At 40.7% G+C, this 20,857-nt stretch overlaps 1 protein-coding gene across 1 annotated transcript; it reads right to left on the bottom strand.

Moving 5' to 3' along the window:
- Positions 1–3,698: 3,698 nt before the first annotated feature.
- On the bottom strand, positions 3,699–20,835 carry ensab (endosulfine alpha b). The gene is made up of 3 exons (XM_061982863.2): positions 20,686–20,835; positions 9,623–9,745; positions 3,699–5,703 (listed from the first exon to the last, which is right to left on the bottom strand). The coding sequence occupies exons 1-3, from the start codon at positions 20,740–20,742 to the stop codon at positions 5,533–5,535; spliced, it is 351 nt and encodes a 116-aa protein (XP_061838847.1). The 5' UTR covers positions 20,743–20,835; the 3' UTR covers positions 3,699–5,532.
- Between the last annotated feature and the right edge of the window lie 22 nt (positions 20,836–20,857).

Genomic DNA, 20,857 nt, shown 5'->3' with positions numbered 1-20,857 from the left:
CTCTGTTAAAAGCAGCCTCAGAAACCTTGGGGTTGTGTTTGATCAGTCAATGTCTTTGGAGGGTCACTGCCGTCAACTGACCAAAAACTTGTTTTTATCATTCAAAAATATTTCTAAAGAGAGAAATTTGTCATCAAAATTGGATCTCGAAATGATCATTCACTCGTTCATTTCATCTCGTATTGACTATTGCAATTCTCTCTTCACTCTTTTCCACAAGTCCACGCTAAAGAGACTTCAGACTGTAGAAGCATGCAAGTCCCATCTTAAAACTCATTTGTATACGCTAGCTTTTAAATAGACCCCCCTTTTAGACCAGTTGATCTGCCGTCTCTTTTATGCTTCGCCCCCCCTCTACTGCGTGGAGAGGTTATTTGGTGATCACAGATGACGCGCTAGCTGTTCAAAGTCAGGACCCGGGGTGGACCACTCATCTGTGCATCAGTTGGGGACGTCTCTGTGCTGCTGACTCGTCTCCACTCAAGATGATCCCCTGCTGGCCCCACTATGGACTGGACTCTCACACTATTAACTAGATCCACTCAACGTCCATTGCCCAGGGGGGGTCCCCACATCTGCGGTCCCCTCCAAGGTTTCTCATTGTATCCCAGTGGGTTGAGTTCTTGCCCTGATGTGGGATCTGAGCCGAGGATGTCGTTGTGACTTGTGCAGCCCTTTGAGACACTTGTGATTTAGGGCTATATAAATAAACTTTGATTTGACTGTACAAAATGCGGCTGCCAGACTTTTGACCGGTGCACCCAGAACAGCCCATATTACCCCCCATTTTATCCAGTCTTAGTTGGCTTCCAGTTAAATTCCGCATTGAGTTTAAGATTTTAGTCCTGACATTCTGTGCATTGCATGGTGGGGCCCCTCAGTGCATCACTGACTTGCTATGCCCCTACTCTTCAGGCCAGGGTCTTCTAAATATCCTAAAAAAATGTTTTAAAACCTGTGGAGACCTGGCATTCCAGGCTATAGCTCCCAGACTCTGGAACAACTTGCACCAGTTCCTCCCTAATCTTGACTGTGTTGAAACTTTTAAGAAACATTTGAAAACTTCTTTTTAGTAAAGCTTTTAGTTAATGCACCTTTTATCTATCAATTTTAATCCACTTTGTATCCTTTTTATGATTTTGCCCCTGTTGTTTAAAATTAATTGTTTTACTTCACCTATGTTTTGTACAGCGCTTTGTGATTTTATCTGTGAAAAGCGCTTTATACATAAAATTTACTTACGTACTTACTTAAGCAAACAATACATGCATATCCACTCAAATGACTTGAGTTTAATCTTTTCTCCAAATACCATGTATCTGCTTAAACATTTTTTTTCCTTCAGGGCTGTACGATTTTGAGGAAAGAAAAGTCCAATAGCGATTTTTGGCTACAAAATTGCATTTTTAAAAATATTTTATGCATACAAATGCATACAACTGAAACAAACTATCTAAAAAAAGACATGTTTTTGTCTCAAAGTGTCACACATTAGAACGATATGCAATCCTTTACTTAAAAAAAATATTTGGCTTTACAGACTCAGCTTTTGTCTACATCATGCTCTTAAACTGAAGAACTAAACAATATAAACTACACAGTGTTTATAATGTAACATATTCATAATATATAATAATGCAAGTAACCATATTAAAAGGATGTCAACTTTTATTTCTCATTTCTGTATCACTGTTTATCATTGTATTGTGAGTGTAAGGCAAATAACTGTGTTTTTCTAAATAAAGCAAAAACATTTCTGAAAACAAAAATGTTACCTAAAGGAGAACTGCACTTTTTTATTAGAATTTTGCCTATCGTTCACAATCATAATGAAAGACATGACGACGGATGTTTTATTTTAAAATGCATTAAAATGTATCAATGCGATCAAAAGTCTGCTTACAATGGAGCCGCTCTATTCCTCCTATCAAGCCCTTAAAAAAACATCCAAACACCCCCATTAAAGGTTTTGTATACATGCTGTATATATTGTAATTACAGGCACATTTATAATATTATTCAATATTTACGTGTTTTGCTCATTTTAAGCATATGCGGTGCTTTAATTTAAAAAACACGTAACAACGTTCGCTTTTTTTTTTTTTTCCATCACTCTATCACTGATTATTACTCGATGCAGACAAACATAATAAAACATCACTTACTGTACATGGTCTGCTGCCTTTAGGATGCCGACTGTTAGGATGTTCATATATTCCCATTTAGTTGAAGAGTCACTCATAATCCTCGCAAAGGAAAGTGGGTTGGAACCAAGAGTCTTTTCGTGTCGTCCTCGCCATTTCCGGGTCTAAATTGGCTGTCAAAGGGTATCAATTTGTCCGAATACGTCTTCATCTTTCTATCCAGGTGAGAGCGATGATTTATGATCAACAATAAAGTTTGAAGAGCAAGGAAACGAGGAAACAGCTTAGGCACACAAGCTTGTGATCAGGGTGCAGCTATAAATAGTTTGTCTTGCGTTAGCGCTTATAATGACAAAATTACTAATACCTAGTTAATATTCAAGTAACAAAATGTAATTTTTAAGGATTTCGTGCAATCAAAGTCAGCATTTTCTGAACCGAATTATTGCACGAAGAAGTATTTTGGCTCTGGCAGTTTTACGGGATATTTTTGCTTCGATGTCTGCTTGAAGAGCGTGTCTGCGGGCGAGCAGTCCGAGACAGGAGGAGTGGTGGAAGTTTCACGTGAGTTCCTAAAACATTTTATTTTCTGCTCCTGTTGTCAACAATTTATTTTGTAACCGTCTATTTTGGCAAATAAATATGACGACTATCGCTTTTTGATGACGTTCTGGTCAGATGAATGCGACCTGATCGCAGGAGCGTTCACATTGAGGACGCAAGACATAAATATCCGATTTATTTCCACGCACAAAAGAGGCCTGGGTCGGATATGAAAACTGTACTGTTCACACGGACATGAAAAAATCCGATACAGGTCGCTTGAGCAAAAAAAAAAAATCGGAATTGACCTGCAGTGTGAACAAGGCCTAAAGCCTCAATGTTGATTACGGTAATCCAGCAGGTCTTGTTCACGAGTGAGAGAAGAGTGGCTCGCGCAGTCTGCAGTGATGTAAACCCTTCATCGGTCCGTCGTGGTGAAAAAGGAGCCGAGCCGGAAGGCAAAGCTCTTAATTTACCGGTCGATCTACGTCCCTATTCTCACCTATAGTCGTGAGCTTTGGGTGATGACCGGAAGGATAAGATCACGGGTATAAGCGGCCGAAAATGAGTTTCCTCGGTCGGGTGGCGGGGCTCTCTCCCTTAGAGATAGGGTGAGAAGCTCTGTCATTCGGGAGGAGCTCAGAGTAAAGCGGTGGTATCTGGTCAGAATGTCCCCCGAACGCTTCCCTGAGGAGGTGTTTAGGGTAAGTCCGACTGGTAGGAGACCATGGGGAAGACCTAGCTGGCCTGGGAACGCCTCGGGATCCCCTGGGAAGAGCTGGACGTAGTAGCTGGGGAGAGGGAAGTCTGGGTTTTTCTGCTTAGGCTGCTGCCCCCGCCACCCAACTTCGGATAAGCGGAGGAAGATGGCTGGATAGATGGATAGGATAATACAATAGCCCTACTTTTCTGTGCTCAAAATATGGCTTAGCGACCTCAAAATTTAACTCCAGACACTTCCGCCGTTCTTTTCGCCGATAATTTGATAAGGGGAAAAAAAAAAGAAGCCGCTTTCTTTATGTAAAAGTTTATTTCAAACATTGGCAAAAAAAACCTCTCAATTAACTCCCCAAAGAAGTGAAACATTCCAAGTACTCTTTTTGTCAAGTCTTCTCATTTCTGTGTTCTCCTGCCATCCATTATGTCGCGGAAACCTCGGTTTGAGTACGTTCTAGAATAATCTCTGGGTCTCCCGGCAGAGATCTCAAGCCAGAATGAAGCCATACGAGAGGAGAACACTAGAAAAAGAACAAGATGGGAGATAAAGAAGTACTTGTTTGTTGCTTACATTCTGGCACGTGCTTGTCTTAGTTGTTCGAGAGACACCCTGTGCGTTTCCTCTCGCTCAAACCCTTCACGCCCGCTTAATCAACCCGCAATTAAAACATATTTTGTTGTCATTCAACGTGACGCGTGGGCTAACTACTGCACAATGCACTGCTGTCATTTACGCATCTGCATCGTTATTGGTTTTTGGCCTGCGTCAAAAGTACAAGAAGATGCGGAAACTTGAAAAGGAAAAAGGATCGGCACCGAATAATCAGCATTTAGACACGTTTCCATATGATACGCACTCCTGAGGTACAGCAGAAGCAGTGTGAATGCAGCAGAACACACAAAAACCCCATCCTGTCCATTTCTATTTACAAAGCATACACACACACATTCACTCTACTGGTACACAACTGAGAAATCACCAAAACTGACAATATGTGTTGCGTGCACCTGATCGAACCAGTGTGCACGCGCCACATTGGAGTCAAACCGCGCGCACCGTGTGCTTGTCCCACCGGGTTTCTGAGAGGAATGAGAACACCCTGCAGGCATGCGGCGTCCCACTTTGAGTCAAGCGTCTCTTATCAGGTTGCAGACACGCCTGAGATCAAAGTCCCCGTTTGACGCCCAATGAAAACATTAACGCGGGTAGCAAGAAGAGCCATAACTCGTCCTTCAGGAGACTCAAACGTAGGCAAGCCAGGGTCAAACTGAAGTATCCATCCCAGCACACATGCATTGTGGGTCAGAAATCTACCAAGACGACTAATACTGTCCTAAAACGTGATCAGGGGGTCTGCTCTTAGCGAGGAGCACCCTGGTATCTGTGGTTTGGCCGAGTTAATAATAACAACAATGTTGTGACGTGGAACTCCGACAGATGCTTGTGTTAGCGAACATGCGGCCAACCCGTAGAGAACACTGAATCGAGCTAGTGCGGAAACACTCAGCTGGCTGTGGATTGTCCAGACAGCGACCGGGAGTCTCCGGTTGCAATCATGCAGCATTGGAGTCGGGAATCAACACAACGTGAAGTGACAGCAAGCTTCCGTCGCCAAGGAAATCTCCAGTTGGTCGGCCGCACCTCACAAATTTGGGTTTACGGGCCGGTCTCGACACACGTTAACCCTCCGCGCCGTGCGCCGCCAGAAGCACGGACAAGAGACATAAAGCTGAAAGATGTATCCCTTCTTCCACTCAGGAGGCAAAACAAAAAAAAACAAAAAAAACAGATATTGGATACAAAGTGCATGGAGTCCCCAGCAAAGACGCATTACGACAACACCTACTGTGATGCATCTTGAAAACCAAGACAAGAGGGAGGCAGTGGAGCAGAGGGCACAGCTCAGTAGGAGGACAAAAGAGGAGCGCTCCTTCCACGCCACACACAAGCACATGAACTTAGACAAGTCCGCCCCCGTGTGTGAAAGCCAGTGGTGCTTGGGGATGAGGGCTGGAAAAGAGGGCCAGGGCGGTGGTGACTGGGGGACAGGGGAAGAGAAGGGGCGGGGGGGGTGTTCGCCGCGGTCGCCCCCCCGAGGGCGAGGCTGTGCGTCTGGGATGGCAAGGGCTAGCCAGCTAGCTTGCTGGTCACCAAGGACGACTTCCTCGGGGGCAGGTCTTGCGGCGTGGGAATGTGGTCGCCGGTCACCAGGTTCTTGTCGGGGCCCGCTACAGGAAGCTGCTTGTTCTTCATCTTGGCCTTCGCCATGTTGTAGTCGCCAGAGTCAAAATACTTTGGCTGCGTAACAAGAGAGACCATCAGAGTATGTATTTCACATTGTTTTTCCTAAATACTTGTTTCCTACGCTTTGAACCCTGCGGCTTATAAAACGGTACGGCTAATTTATGGATTTTTTTTTTGCTGACGGCCATAATGCAAATAGTTAAAAAAAAAAAAACTAAATAGGTGTGTTATTGTTTATGCTATGGTTACATCTTTTGGCTAGTTCTCTCACTGCAGGTGTTGCATTGCCCTTCTGTTTAGACTGAACTTGCAACCGGAAGTAGAAGTGCTGTTCCGTCTTCTAGCCGTCCATAGTGTTTTTGCTAGAGATGTCCGATAATGGCTTTTTTGCCGATATCCGATATTCCGATATTGTCCAACTCTTAATTACCGATTCCGATATCAACCGATACAGTCGTGGAATTAACACATTATTATGCCTACCGGTAATTTTGTTGTGATGCCCCGCTGGATGCTTTAAACAATGTAACAAGGTTTTCCAAAATAAATCAACTCAAGTTATGGAAAAACATGCCAACATGGCACTGCCATATTTATTATTGAAGTCACAAAGTGCATTATTTTTTTTCACATGCCTCAAAACAGCAGCTTGGAATTTGGGACATGCTCTCCCTGAGAGAGCATGAGGAGGTTGAGGTGGGCGGGGTTGAGATGTGTGTGTGTGTGTGTGGAGATGGGGGCGTGGGTATATTGTAGCGTCCCGGAAGAGTTAGTGCTGCAAGGAGTTATGGGTATATGTTCTGTTGTGTTTATGTTGAGTTACGGTGCGGATGTTCTCCCGAAATGTGTTTGTCATTCTTGTTTGGTGTGGGTTCACAGTGTGGCGCATATTTGTAACAGTGTTAAAGTTGTTTATACGGCCACACTCAGTGTGACCTGTATGGCTGTTGACCAAGTATGCTTTGCATTCACTTGTGTGTGTGAAAAGCCGTAGATATTATGTGATTGGGCCGGCACACAAAGGCAGTGCCTTTAAGGCACGCCTCCAATATTGTTGTCTGGGTGGAAAATGGGAGAAATTCAGGAGAATGGTTGCCCCGGGAGATTTTCGGGAGGGGCACTGAAATTCGGGAGTCTCCCGGGAAAATCGGGAGGGTTGGCAAGTATGACGGGGAGACGCAACTGCTCTGTACTTCTCCCTACGTCCGTGTACCACTCCGTACAGCGACGTTTTAAAAAATCATACATTTTACCGATAATTTCCGATATTACATTTTAAAGCATTTATCGGACGATAATATCGGCAGTCCGATATTATTGGACATCTCTAGTTTTTGCTTGTATAGATTCTTTATTCATCACTCCAAGCAATGTTTGAACGTTTTAAAATATAACAAACAATTCTTACTTACTAAACCGTCCCATGTGTGATGTCTGTAGGAGTGTTTTCAACCATATTTGTACGTGCTATCGTAATATAATGAAGCTAGCATTTTGAGCATTATCTAATACGCTAACACGTTTGCGTATGCCTGTGTTAATGTTATTAACCCACAATGGCATAATTTTTGTATTGTTTCAGTTTCGTAAATTCACCAAAACGTCACAGTGGAGTTATTAGGTCTGTTTCGCTGATTGGAGATAGTGGACCCATGACGATGACTTCCGTTTTGTTTGATCAGCTGTTGTATTGCCGTGTTACAGACAATGTTTGGAAACAATTAAGGTATGTACCGTATTTTTCGGAGTATAAGTCGCACCGGAGTATAAGTCGCATCTGTCGAAAATGCATAATAAAAAAGGAAAAAACATATAAGTCGCACTGGAGCCCGACCTAAATATGAAAAAAACTGCGACTTATAGTCCGGAAAATACGGTAAATAAACATTTACAAAATCTTTTTTGTAAAAACCTCATTTCACAACACATATCTGCGTCCGGTGCGGCATATATGGAAAATATTTTTTCTTCTAAAATTGAGTGGGTGCGGCTTATATACGTGCGCTCTATAGTCTGGAAAATACGGTAACTACAATTATTCTCTATAAAATGTGTTTTACCCTCATATTTGTGGGTGTCTGGAATATAATATTTGGGTTTACATTATTTCTTATAGGTACAGGGACGTCAGCACCCTTTGAGGAAAAAAAGAGGAAAATTGAAAAACATACAAAATAGGAACATTTATATCAGCCCAAAGTGCTGTCATGCAAACCCTAAAATAAAATGTTGTGAAATAAAGACTGTTTCCTGCAATTGGGTGGTGCATTGCTACACAATTGTTTACCTTTGGATTTATTCTCATCTACCGACCTCTTTTGGCTGTCTTTTTTACACATACACGTCTCAAGTAATGTACCACTGAAGTTCTACTGGATAATTTACTAACATTATCATAATTGAAAATGTAATGTAAAATGTTATAACATGCATGCAAAGAACTCAGAAAACGTTTCCCATTTGGAAACTCTATCTTACAGCCACGCTCCCTTGGGTAACATACATCCGGTGTTGTGACCTCTGTTTACAATCCGTCATGTCAAAAATATACCTTCTCACTGGCTACTAATAAATACTCTACATCTACAACTGGTTCGGAACTTACAGTGGATTGTTCTCATCCAAATATGATTAGCAGCCGTCAACTTTGTGGCTCGGAGAGCGAACGGAGGCGACAACAAGTTAGGTAGCTACATAGTTGGGTAACTAGAGAGCTTGTGTCGGTGCTCCTGATTGTCTCGCAGTCCTGCAACTCAGTGCGGTCTTCATAAAATTTTGTTTGGATCCTATTTATAATATGTCATTATAAAAACAATGAAGTGATATTTTGACGTGAAAATAAATGTTTAAAAATGCATTCCTGCTTCACAAACATGCACTAGTAAAATTAGGGATTTTCCAAAACACTGCTATTAATGGCGGGCTTGGTGACTACTATCTGTTGTGTAGCTATTTTAGCCTTCTAATTTAAGAGAACAGCTTCACCATCCTGTGGCAATTTTAAATTGGATCAGTGCCTAGTGTGTTTGGCTATAGTAATTCACTATTACGTTAGCGATGTAGCATAGCTGATAGCCTTAAGCCTATTGTTTACAAGGAAGAAGCATTGCAGTGGACTTATAATTATATAAAATAGAAAATCATTGTATTGTCAATATGCACGTGTATATGTGCATATTTGGTACGAGATCTGCGTCATGTTGTGCCGACAACCAAGCACGGTGAGCTCGCGTCTCGTTGTATCATCTGGGATGTTGTGGTGTAAGTCAAGTAAAAATTAGATGGCTGGTGGCGATCACCGATGTCTATAAGGTCCGACAAAATATAAAAATACAAAACATCGACGGTTCACTCGGCGTGAAGGGTTTAATGTGCATCTGACAACTCTGCCTCTCAAAACGAGTTGTTTTGGGACTGATCTAAAAAGTGGGTGGTAGATAGGTCTGTAAAACAAAATCTATGCAAAATGTTGACTAAAGAACCACCATTACATGTTATGTAGTGTTTCTTAACCCATTGTTGACAAACACTCTGGGTTCAAATCAGGGGATGTAGTTGTGGTTTGTGAAGCCCTTTGAGACACTTGCGATTAAAAACTATACAAATAAACTTTGATTGATTGATTTATTGATGGATGTAGACCACAAGGTTTTAATGTTTTAATGTAGAAGTAAATCATAATATAACCCCTTTAAACAAACCTTCAGTGTGTGTGAAGCTTGAAAGACAACACGGGGTATTGAGTTTTAACACTCCCCTCTAAGATTGTGTGGTTGTCATCGGGTTTTTCCCCCAATTCTGGGAATTCTAGATGACGCTGAGGCGTCACAGTTTCATTTTGTATTTATCATCTTTCCTCAGCAAGTCTGAGCTCAAAATTTCCCGAAGCGATCTCTGTGGCGCTTCTGCTTTTCAGTGCGTAGTCGTTGCAAATGACATCATCCTTACCGCAACACCTTTGTGCCATGCTTACCCCTTTCTGTAGTCGCTTCATGAGGAAGTCTGAGCCGCCAGGCCTCTGGCCAAGGCCGGGGTACTTGGCCTTCAGTTTGGCCTCTTCAGCTTTCACTGTGTTGGCGTTCTTCTCCTGGGAGTCCTGTGTGAACAAGTCCACAACCACATGAAAACATGTTTGCTTCAAACGACAGCTAGTGTATCATCACAAAAGGAGAAAGGAGAAACTTTTCAGACTTTTAGCGGTTTAGGCAGGACAGTAACAACCAGTTATGTACCAGGAGAACATTTAGGGTGAACAAATGTAAAGTACCAAGAAGGGTTGTATGGTATACCGGTACTAATAAAGCACCGCGGTACTAATGAATTGAAAAAGATACTATACTGCCTTTGAAAAATCCCAGCACTTTTTTTGCCAGTGCGCATGCTGGTAATATGAGCCGAGACGCATCTTGAGTGAGTCAACACGCACACGTAGCCCATACAAGTGGAAACAGGGTGGAGACAGAAAAGGAAGAATGGCAGTTCGGCAATTCCACTGGTTAATACAGCCCAATATGGAGGTATTTTGACTTCAAAACTAACGATAAAAGGTGAAACTATAAACACGGAAGCACCACACTGCAATTTTTTTGTTGAAATTACACATTCACACACCAACTGGTCAAAACGACGTGTATTCACGGAGGTTTGATTGTTACTCTCAGACAAAAAACAACACAATCCTGAATACAAAAGACATCACGCAGTCAGCAATTTCAATACAAAACAAACTAAATGTATTTATGCACAAATTATACCTACTGGGATTTCTACCATTGTTGCTGCTTGTCTGGATCAATGTGTCTGTCGCTTAAAAGGTACGCCAGGAAACAATAACTCGAGCACTTGCTTGGGGTATAACATTCATACTTTGTTGTTCATCCATCCATCCATTTCCTACCGCTTGTCCCTTTTGGGGTTGCTGGGGCCTATCTAAGCTACAATCGGGCGGAAGGCAGTCGTTGTTAAAAGTTAGAGTTTTCCTTTTTTTCCCCCAGAGTTAAATGAGTAGTTTTCTTCTACTCACCCCACTGCTGCTTCACTGTGATGCATGTGACTAGCTGTTGCCCCCTGCGGGGTGGCGGGAGTACTGCGTACATAATCAAGCCTAGTTTTAATGGTTTCATTAAGCCTGTTTGGGTGATGGGCCAAATGAAAAGCTTTGGCGGGCCGGATGTGGCGCGCGGGCCGCCAGTATTAGACTTGCTCTAAGATTATATTTCTCCTCTTTTGTTGAGAAGAATTGTTGTACATTTTTGGTAGAAGGTTAAAGTTTGCTTTGTACAACATTTTTGCGGTTTGCAAATTCACCAAGTCGTTGAATTTCAATAGTTTTGATTCAATAAATAGACTTAGATTAACTTTATTGATCCAAAAGGGAAATTCTTCCATAATAAATAAAGGGTTTGTATTTTCTCTAAATCCAACATTATGTATTATTCTAATTGATCTTCTTTTGTAACAGTTAGTGAATGAAGCGCACATTTGTAGTTCACCTTTGTCCATCCATTTTCTACCGCTTGTCCCTCTTGGGGTCCCGGGGGTGGCTGGGGTCTACCCCAGTTGTTTCCCCATATTTCTGCACAATAACTCAGATATGGTAACACTAGCGAGCAGTATAGAACATGGAGTGATTTTTGGTCCGGCACATATTTTGCTGTATTCATTATTGACGTGTTTCTTGCTACTTTATGTTGTATATTTTTTACATGGGATTTCCAGTTCATTTCATCATCTATCATTACACTCCAAAATGTGTTTTCTGGAGCTTATCCACCAGCTTCACTTGAGCCGGGCGGAAGGCAGTGTACACCCTGGAGGCTGGACAAGTCGCCACCTCATAATCCACCACCCAGAAAGGATATTTGAAGCCAGCGAAGCTAAACACCAGTTTGTGAGGTATGTACATTATTAAACGTTGAATTGTCAGTTAACTTTTCTGAGAAACAGCATTTTTAAAACTGATCAAATATGTCCACTGTTGAGGACACTGCTTCTCAAAGTAAAAGTTGAAAGACACTAAAGTGAACATTATTCTTTTACATTTGTTACACTGTGGCGTTTTTAAGTCTTTATTACATAATATTAACACTGTATTAATATTGTGCAGTGAGATTTTGATACGGTTACATCCCTAAAAAATATAATACATTTTGGTGCTAATTAGGAATGGGAATTGAAAACCGGTTGTTTCCCATGCATCACATTACAGGACAGCGTCTGACCCGCAGTCTGCACGCCACCTTCCTAACAGGTGTTCTCCACAGCTGGAGACAAGATTAGTCAGAAATATCATATATTCCCTAAAAAAGCAGATATGATTAATTTTCTGCAAAATAATGGTTATTTTTTTTATTTCGTTTGATACCGTCATACTTTACGGCATTATTGTGAAGATCTTGAAACTGCAACACTGCGACATCTACAATACTGTTACATGCCTATTGTGTAATAATGATTGTAACAAAACTAAACAAAAGTTGATGCTAATCAAGTTGTTTGCTATTCATTTATCCAAATGAGAATTGATGAAGAAATCGATAAAGACCCAAACTGGTAAGCATCGGAATAGTAAAAATCGTATAAATTACCATCCCTAGTTACCGGGACCTGTACCAAAATGGTGATACCTGTCAACACTAATACCGAGTAGATTTTTGGAATCAAAGATCAACCTCACTTTAGCAGCAGAGAACTTTGTTTCTAAAGGTTATGGCTGAGTCATGCACTGTTGCCTATATCTAAAAAAAAACGTAGCCTCTATTGCTGGGTTGCATATGACGTCACACCCGGCTCATTGAATATGCGTTGTGGTCAAGCTATTCTCAATGGGTACTAGGCGCCATGTATCCTTCCTCGAAGAAAAATGCCCTATCATTGCCTAGTTTTTGGCTGTACGAACCGTTCAAATCACAAATAGGATAAACCTTTCTTCAGAATTCTTTGAGAGGTTAATAAAGCAGGGCGAAAGACTGGAGGATTTTACGAAACGATGACGAGAAAAGTAGCACGCACTCCAGTCCAAGGGAACAGATTCAAAGAAGGCACGGGTTTGCAGTGATCACTTCGTTTAAGGTCTGTTTGATATACTTCAACGTTTTTTTTTATTTCCAATCAAGTATTATCTTGATATTATTTATAGTTCTTAAAACACATTTTTGCAACGAGTGTTTTGTAAAGCACCAACTTGGTGTGTCTAAATAAAAGAAAGCAAATGTGAGCAAAACCTATGAGAGTTAAGTCTTTACCAAAGGCAACAATCATAAATTAAGCTTTCAATGTTGACATCTATAGTTGTATTTTGATAAAGACAAGGAAAAATACACGTACTTGTAAAAGTCGCATGCAACATTGAAAAGGCAACAAACATGGCAGTAGACGCAAAGTTAAAACATGAAATGCAACCTCAGCCGAGTAAAAACGATGCATATTTATCTGGGAGAGTCTTGATACCAATTTCCTTGACCCAGCCCCACACAAAGAAGTTGTAGACCTTCATGCTTTTCCAAGTTTTCCATCGGTTTGTCGTGTAGAATGATGTCTGAAGCACCAGATAGTTCGACATGTCTGGGAATACGACCAACTTGATATCACTCGACAAATCTTTTTTTGATATAGGGATCTATTCCATTGCTTAGTTTGATTTTTTTGCTCCTACCTGCTTTTGCAGGAAGACCTTGGCCTCTTGCGTACTCAGATACTGTAGTTTGTGCGATGCTTGCTGTACAACAGCCATCTTGGCGTGGTTTACCCTCACTGGTTTTCACTTCCGGGAAGAAGTCAAGTGTCGCAAGACCAGCAATTTGGATTGGTTTTGTGATGGTCAGGCTGGAGCCGCTGGACATAATGTAGTCAAACAGCATTGTTTTACTGTTTCTTAAGACAACAAAGGCTTTGTTGTGAATAAAGCAGGTAGTTTAGTGGCTGTCACACAGGTCAACCGAGTATGCTAAGCGGCGTTCGAGTCTCAGGTTGCTGGTAATGACTGCAGTAATCTAGGCCAGCAGGACACACCTTGTGTGGATCAGGTGCTTAACAACACAGTCTTGGAAATATATCCAGCATACACAAACGATGGAGGGTGTGAACAGTATCTTGCATGAAAATATGCTGGAGCATTCTTCTTTGCAGAAATGCAGTAGCAATGTACACAGTACATTTATATATGAGGGAGACATTATTTGGACAAGTAAAAGAGGCCCTTGTTAAACTGAAAACTGTACTATGGAGGATGTTTTAAATCAAAATTATGGAAAAAAACGTGATTGATAACTGCGCGGACTGATTGGCTGCAGCTTGTTAGATTAAATACTAACATGAAAATAATAGAAATTAATGTCTTTCCCCATTAAAAAACAACATTCCCTAATCCAAACTTATATAACCACATTACTGTCTGAGTAACCAAGTGGTGGGCTACGAAACCAACATGGCTACTGTGCAGCAAACTAATAAATAAATAAACCTATATCACTAAAAGCAGATACGAGCAAAAAAAATCAAACTATGCAATGGAATCTATCCCTTTACCTTATCAAAAAAAGATTGGTTGAGTGATATCAAAGATTATTCGTTGGTCGCACTTCCAGACATATCAAACTATCTGGTGCTCCAGATATCATTCTGCACGACAAAATAGATGAAAACTTGGAAAAGCATGAAGGTCTACAACTTCTTTGTGTGTGGCTGGGTCAAAGAAATAGGTAACAAAACTCTCCCGGATAATATGCATCGTTTTTGCTCGGGTAAGATTGTATTTCATGATTTAACGTCTACAACCATGTTTATTTACTTTTTGTTGCACGCGCCGTTTACGAGTACCGTGTTTTTTATCAAAATACAACTATGTCAACATCGTGTATGTGCTGAAAGCTTCATTTACGATTGCTGCCTTTGGTAAAAGCTTGACTCTTTTAATTTTGCTCAAATTTGCTTTCTTTTATTTAGACTTGCCGAGTTGGTGCTTTACGAAACATTTGTAGCAATCGTGTTTTAAGAACTCTAAAACAAGATAAAATACAAATAATACTAAACATTAAAAGTATATCAAACAAACCTTTAACGAAGTGATCACTGCAAACTCGCACATTCTACGACTCTGTTCCCTTGGACTGGAGTGCTTACTCCTTTTCTAGTCGTTTTCCGTAAAAATCTTGCACTCGTTCGCCCGTCTTGATTACCTCTCAAACAATTCTGAAGAAACTTTTACTATTTTCGCGTTTTGAACAGTTCTAACAGCCTAAAACAACGCAAGCGTAGGGCATTTTTCTTTGAGAAAGGCAAAATGCCGCTCAGAACGCTATGTCAACAGACGCCCGCTGGCCCACCACATCCCGAGTCTCACATATTTAGTGAGCCGGATGTGACGTCAGGTGAATACAACCAAATAGTCAGACCACAAAGCGCTGACAATATTTGGCCCGTTTACACTCGACAAAACTACCTTGCAAAAAACCGACAGTGAGTAAACTGTTCATTGAAATACCTATTATAATATATGTTATACATTTATGTGTACGTCTGCGAAAAATATTTTAAACTGATAGATCTGCACACTGATTTTTTGGACCTACCTGCTAAGTAGAGGTGTAAAAAAAAATTACATTTTCGAATGAATCGCGATTCTTATTTGCAACAATTCTTAATTGATTAAATACATACATATTTATATATACACATTTATATACATATATACACACACACACACACACACTATGTATTCATATATATATATATATATATATATACATATATATATTCAGTATATATATATATATATATATATATACAGTATGTGTATGTATATATATATATATATATACAGTGTTTCCCACAGGACAGGCATCTATTTGTGGTGGTGTGGTCGGGGGGCGGGGGGTGACGGCGGCAGCGGCGATGACCAAGAAGAACGCGGAGTTGGAATATAAGTACAACACTTTATGTACATATTTAGCTCATTAAAATTACCGACAGGAAGGCGAGAAACACTTTATTTCAACAGACTCTGGCGCCGTACCTGTCGTCAAAACTCCAAAGACCGACTGCACAGTTGCGCTAACAAAATAAGAGTCTCAGAAAGCTGGCGTGCACAAGCTAGCAAGCTACGGAGTTTGCCGACAATGTATTTCTTGTAAAGTGTATACAAAGGAGTACAGAAGCTGGACAAATAAGATGCCAAAAACCAACCACTTTCATGTGGTATTGGACAGAAAGGAGGACTTTTTTTCTCCTCCATTCGAAAATGCGGATGTTATCAGCACCACTGTCTGATTCCTATCAATGCAAGTCATCACAATCAGGTAATACACCAACTTATATTCTTGTCTTCATGAAAGAAAGGAATCTATACGTATTAAACATGCTTGTATTATTTTTAAACACCTTTAACTTGTTAACAATATTAACTATATGTGTTAAACATGCTTGTATTATCTTTAAACACCTTTAACTTGTTAACAATATTAACTATATGTGTTAAACATGCGTGTATTGTCATTAAACACCTTTAACTTGTTAACAATATTAACTATATGTATTAAACATACTTGTATTATCATTAAACACCTTTAATTTATTAACAATATGTGTTAAACATGCTTGTATTATCTTTAAACACCTTTAACTTGTTAACAATATTAACTATATGTATTAAACATACTTGTATTATCATTAATCACCTTTAATTTATTAACAATATTAACTATATGTGTTAAACATGCTTGCATTATCATTAAACACCTTTAACTTGTTAACAAAAACATGTATTTCATAAATAAGTAAATATAAATTATATATATGAATGAGGTAGATCCCCACGACTTGATCAATTGAAAAGTAGCTCGCCTGCAGAAAAAGTGTGAGCACCCCTGAGTTACACCCATCTGAACAGGTCAGCCACCTGTTTAAAGCCCGATCACAGTTGAAATCTTGAAATGAAGGGCCTTTAATGGCCAAAACATTAACCTGGACAACATTTTAACAGCTGGTTGGCTCAGATTTTATTCTTTTCATTGCATTCACATGCTGCAGTGGACAGTGGACAATTTAGCTTCATTATTAATGCAGTATCTGAAGCACCGTCTCCACGTGTGTTTATTGACAACAGGGTTATAACCTGGACACGTTAGCTCGTCGGTATGGTAACACGTGACGTGACAACAGCGGCGGTGTTAATGAAGCAGCGTCAGGCTGCTCACCGAGAGTGAAACGCTCAGTGAAATCGCGGATTAACGTTAAATATATGACGAGCCGCGAGCGATGCAGCTATAACTTATCTACCTACAACCTATATTACCCTCGTATTTTGATCCGGTCGGTCCGTTGTTTTACTCCGCCGTCTTCTTCTTCTTCTTCTGGCTTACCAGGTGAATTAAGTGCTATTGGGGGAGTTACAATGCATAGTAGGCTACCGCCACCTACTGCACCGGAGTTGTAACTACAAGGTACATTCACAGACAGAGTCCCATTGCTTTTATGAGCGGTCGAGCGAGTCAAAAGCCGAAAAATCCATTTGTGGCGGACGTAATTCTTTCGTGGCGGGCTGCCACAAATAAATGAATGTGTGGGAAACACTGATATATATATATATAACGAGCTAATTTCATGATCTTAATCATTTCATCAATTGAAAATACACACTAACTGACATTTATTTTCCTGTTTTTTTTTCCATTCTAAAATAAGGTGAATATTAAGAGGTTATTGTTATGTGTTTAATGTGATTTCAGAATTGTGTTTTATTGAGTGAGTGTTGTGTTGACATTTCATTTCTGCCTTGATCGTTGAAGAGATTGTAATCAGAGGATGGATAAATATAAATTATGAAATTAATTGATTATCATGTTTGTTTTACATCACCCCTATATCAGCGTCGCCATCATAATTTGTTATCGTAAACCATGTATCGCAAAATCGTGTATCTTAAATTACCGCGATATTCCCAGTTCTACTACTGATGCACTTCCAACACCAATTCAATCTTACTATTTAAATGCACCGTTCTATTGCTATGGCAACCAATAGGGGCAGTTGTATTGCGAAGCTAATGGGGTGGTTAATTGCGAAGCTAATGGGGTGGTTAAGTTTCGCATCAGTTATGGCAGTGTTTTTCAACCTTTTTTGAGGCAAGGCACATTTTTTTCCATTTAAAAATACGGAGGGACACCACAAGCAGAAAACGTTAAAAAAATGTAAGTCCACCAGGTCCTTGTGCCTTATTTTGAGTTTCTTAGTGTTTTCCTGTGTGTAGTGCTTTAGTTCTTGTCTTGCGCTGTTATTTTGGTGTTTTCCTGTAGCAGTTACATGTCTTCTTTTGAGCCTTATTTCCCCGCACCTGCTTTGTGTTAGCAAGCAAGGCTATTTAAGTTGCGGCTATCCTTCTTTGTGTGGACATTGTTGCTTGCCATGTCATGTACGGATGTACTTTGTGGACGCCGTCTCTGCTCCACATGCTGCAAGTTTTTGCTGTCGTCCAGCATTCTGTTTCTGTTTACTTTGTAGGCAGTTCAGTTTTACTGTCATTTTTGCATAGCCATCCCTATGCTTCATTGCCTTTTTCTTTCCCCTTTGTTGATTTTTAATTTCATTTGTTCATTCACTCTTCTTACCCTGGACACAAACTATTCTCCCCTCTCCCCTCTCCCCTCAGGCAGGAGACTACAGTCCATCCAGACCCACACCTCCCGCCACCTGAACAGTTTTTTTTCCCTCGGCCATCAGGCACATGAACAATAACAAGATCTGATAGCTCAGTTACAGCTCATGTTATTCTATTCTGTGTTATATGTGTTTTATGTTGCACAATTGCGCCAAGTAAAATTCCTAGTTTGTGAACCCGTTCTCAAACAACGGCAATGAAAACTCTTCTGATTTTGGTTTAAGCGTTACATTCCTTTATACCTGCACATTGGGATCACAACAAACCATCCTTGTCTCACCCGACACACTCCGACTTTTACAAAGCAATTAACTACCTGCTGCCACCTACTGACATGGCGTATTACGTGGTTACCCTGCCGAGCTCTACACAGCACAGACACTAAGGAACGGCACATTATTTGCAGATTATAATTATTGATTTGCAAAAAAGACTTTTTTGGACCAATTAGGTGAAGTTGCATAATTTCCCACGGCACACCAGACAACATCTCACGGTACACTAGTCATGTATTCAGTCTCCTATGTAATTGCGATCTGGAATAATGTTGTGAACGACATCTGCTGGGCCAAAACATGGTCTCTTCCTAACAGGTATTTACTTACGAACAAAGTCAAAGAGATTTCTTTCAAAATCATTCATCGTTATTACCCTGTAAAGACTGTGATGGTTAGATACAAGGAGGACATTGATGTTACCTGCACCTTATGTAACATGCATCCAGAGACTGTTTACCACAATTGGGAACGGCGTGGGGCGTTGGAAGAGTGGATGTGCCAGCAACTTGAGGGTTCCCGGTTCGATCCCCAGCATCTACCAACCTCGTCATGTCCATTGTGTCCTTGAGCAAGACACTTCACCCTTGCTCCTGATGGGTCGTGGTTAGGGCCTTGAATGGCAGCTCCCGCCATCAGTGTGTGTGAATGGGTGAATGTGGAAATACTGTCAAAGTGCTTTGAGCACCTTGAAGGTAGAAAAGCGCTATACAAGTATAACCCATTTACCATTTACAACACCTGTTTTGGACTTGTGAAAGCACCCGATCACTATGGCAGGGCATCTGTCGTTTCATCCTGGACAATATCCATGACAAATTTGCGCTTTTTTAAAAAAAGATGTGCTATTTGGATTTACACTGTATGAAAAACATTTTTTAAAGGAATTTTACATTTGCAACCTCATTATACTATTGGCTAAATTTTATATTCATAAATGTAAGTTTCTCAATACCCGACCTGTTATTTGTGCCTTTAAAAAATAATTAGAAATCTACTTTAAAACACTCTTTGCCTCTAACAACCAAAAAGCTGTGAAAACTATGATGCTGTGTTCCAAATTTAAATTATTTACGGAACTTATGTGAGCCTACGGCTTTACATTTTGTTACATATACACATATCCATCCATCCATCCATTTTCTACCGCTTGTCCTTTTCGGAGTCGCGGGGGGTGCTGGATCCTATCTCAGCTGCATTCGGGCGGAAGGCGCGGTACACCCTGGACAAGTCGCCACCTCATCGCAGGGCCAACACAGATAGACAGACAACATTCACACTCACATTCACACAATAGGGCCACTTTAGTGTTGCCAATCAACCTATCCCCAGGTGCATGTCTTTGGAGGTGGGAGGAAACTGGATTTTGCATTCTATTTTATTCATTTTGCCACCTGCTCAGTGGCCTTGTGTTTAGAGTGTCCGCCCTGAGATCTGTAGGTCGTGAGTTCAAACCCCGGCCGAGTCATACCAAAGACTATAAAAATGGGACCCATGGCACTCAGCATCGAGGGTTGAAACTGGGGGTTAAATCACCAAAAATGATTCCCGGGCGAGGCCACCGCTGCTGCTCACTGCTCCCCTCACCTCCCAGGGGGGTGAACAAGGGGATGGGTCAATTGCCGAGGACAAATTTCACCACACCTAGTGAGTGTGGGACAATCAATCATTGGTACTTTAACATTAACTTTATTGAATTTACAACCCCCTGGCGCTGTTGTGTACTGTTTATGTACTTGTTTTGATTATTTTTATTTCTTGATTGTATACAAATGCTTCATATTATAAATAAAGGTTTATAAAATACAATAAACTAGTCATGTATTCCATTACTGTTATGGAATACATGAGATGTTATGTGTTAATAACGTTTAAGACAAGTTGACCTGCTTTGAGTGTCTTGAGGAGCAAAGAGGCCTGAGCATCCTATGACACCATGACGAGGAGCCGCAGCCACCACGACGCATTTTTACATCGTATGCAATATTAGCACCTCATCATAAACACGCAGCCTGTCATATTAGGACAAATGTGACTTGACTTCTGCTAAGTGACGTTAGCCACACCTGGCTAGCCAGCGAGCAGCTAACACAGCTCCAGTCAACCCACCTGTTTTTCGTCTTCGTAGTCCAACTGCGTGTCTGAGTCCAGATTTTCTGACGACATCCTGTGTGACTGGACAAGCAGAAAAGCCGAAACGGTGAATTAAAAAAAAAAGGTATCTGCACTCAATTTAATCCTCTCCTTCTCACTTGCTTCTCAACAAAAAATGGCGTGTTCA

The sequence above is a fragment of the Nerophis lumbriciformis genome, linkage group LG21 (genome assembly GCF_033978685.3).
Source record: "Nerophis lumbriciformis linkage group LG21, RoL_Nlum_v2.1, whole genome shotgun sequence".
In the NCBI taxonomy this organism is placed as follows: domain Eukaryota; kingdom Metazoa; phylum Chordata; class Actinopteri; order Syngnathiformes; family Syngnathidae; genus Nerophis; species Nerophis lumbriciformis.
The sequence above is the reverse complement of the archived record's forward strand: the minus strand, read 5'-3'. Positions and strand labels throughout refer to the sequence as shown.

Coding starts and splice junctions, on each gene's coding strand:
- ensab (XM_061982863.2), bottom strand. CDS start 20,742: ATGTCGTCAGAAAATCTGGACTCAGACACGCAGTTGGACTACGAAGAC. Junction 9,746..20,685: donor ACTACGAAGACGAAAAACAG/GTGGGTTGACTG, acceptor TTGTTCACACAG/GACTCCCAGGAGAAGAACGC. Junction 5,704..9,622: donor TGAAGCGACTACAGAAAGGG/GTAAGCATGGCA, acceptor CTTGTTACGCAG/CCAAAGTATTTTGACTCTGG.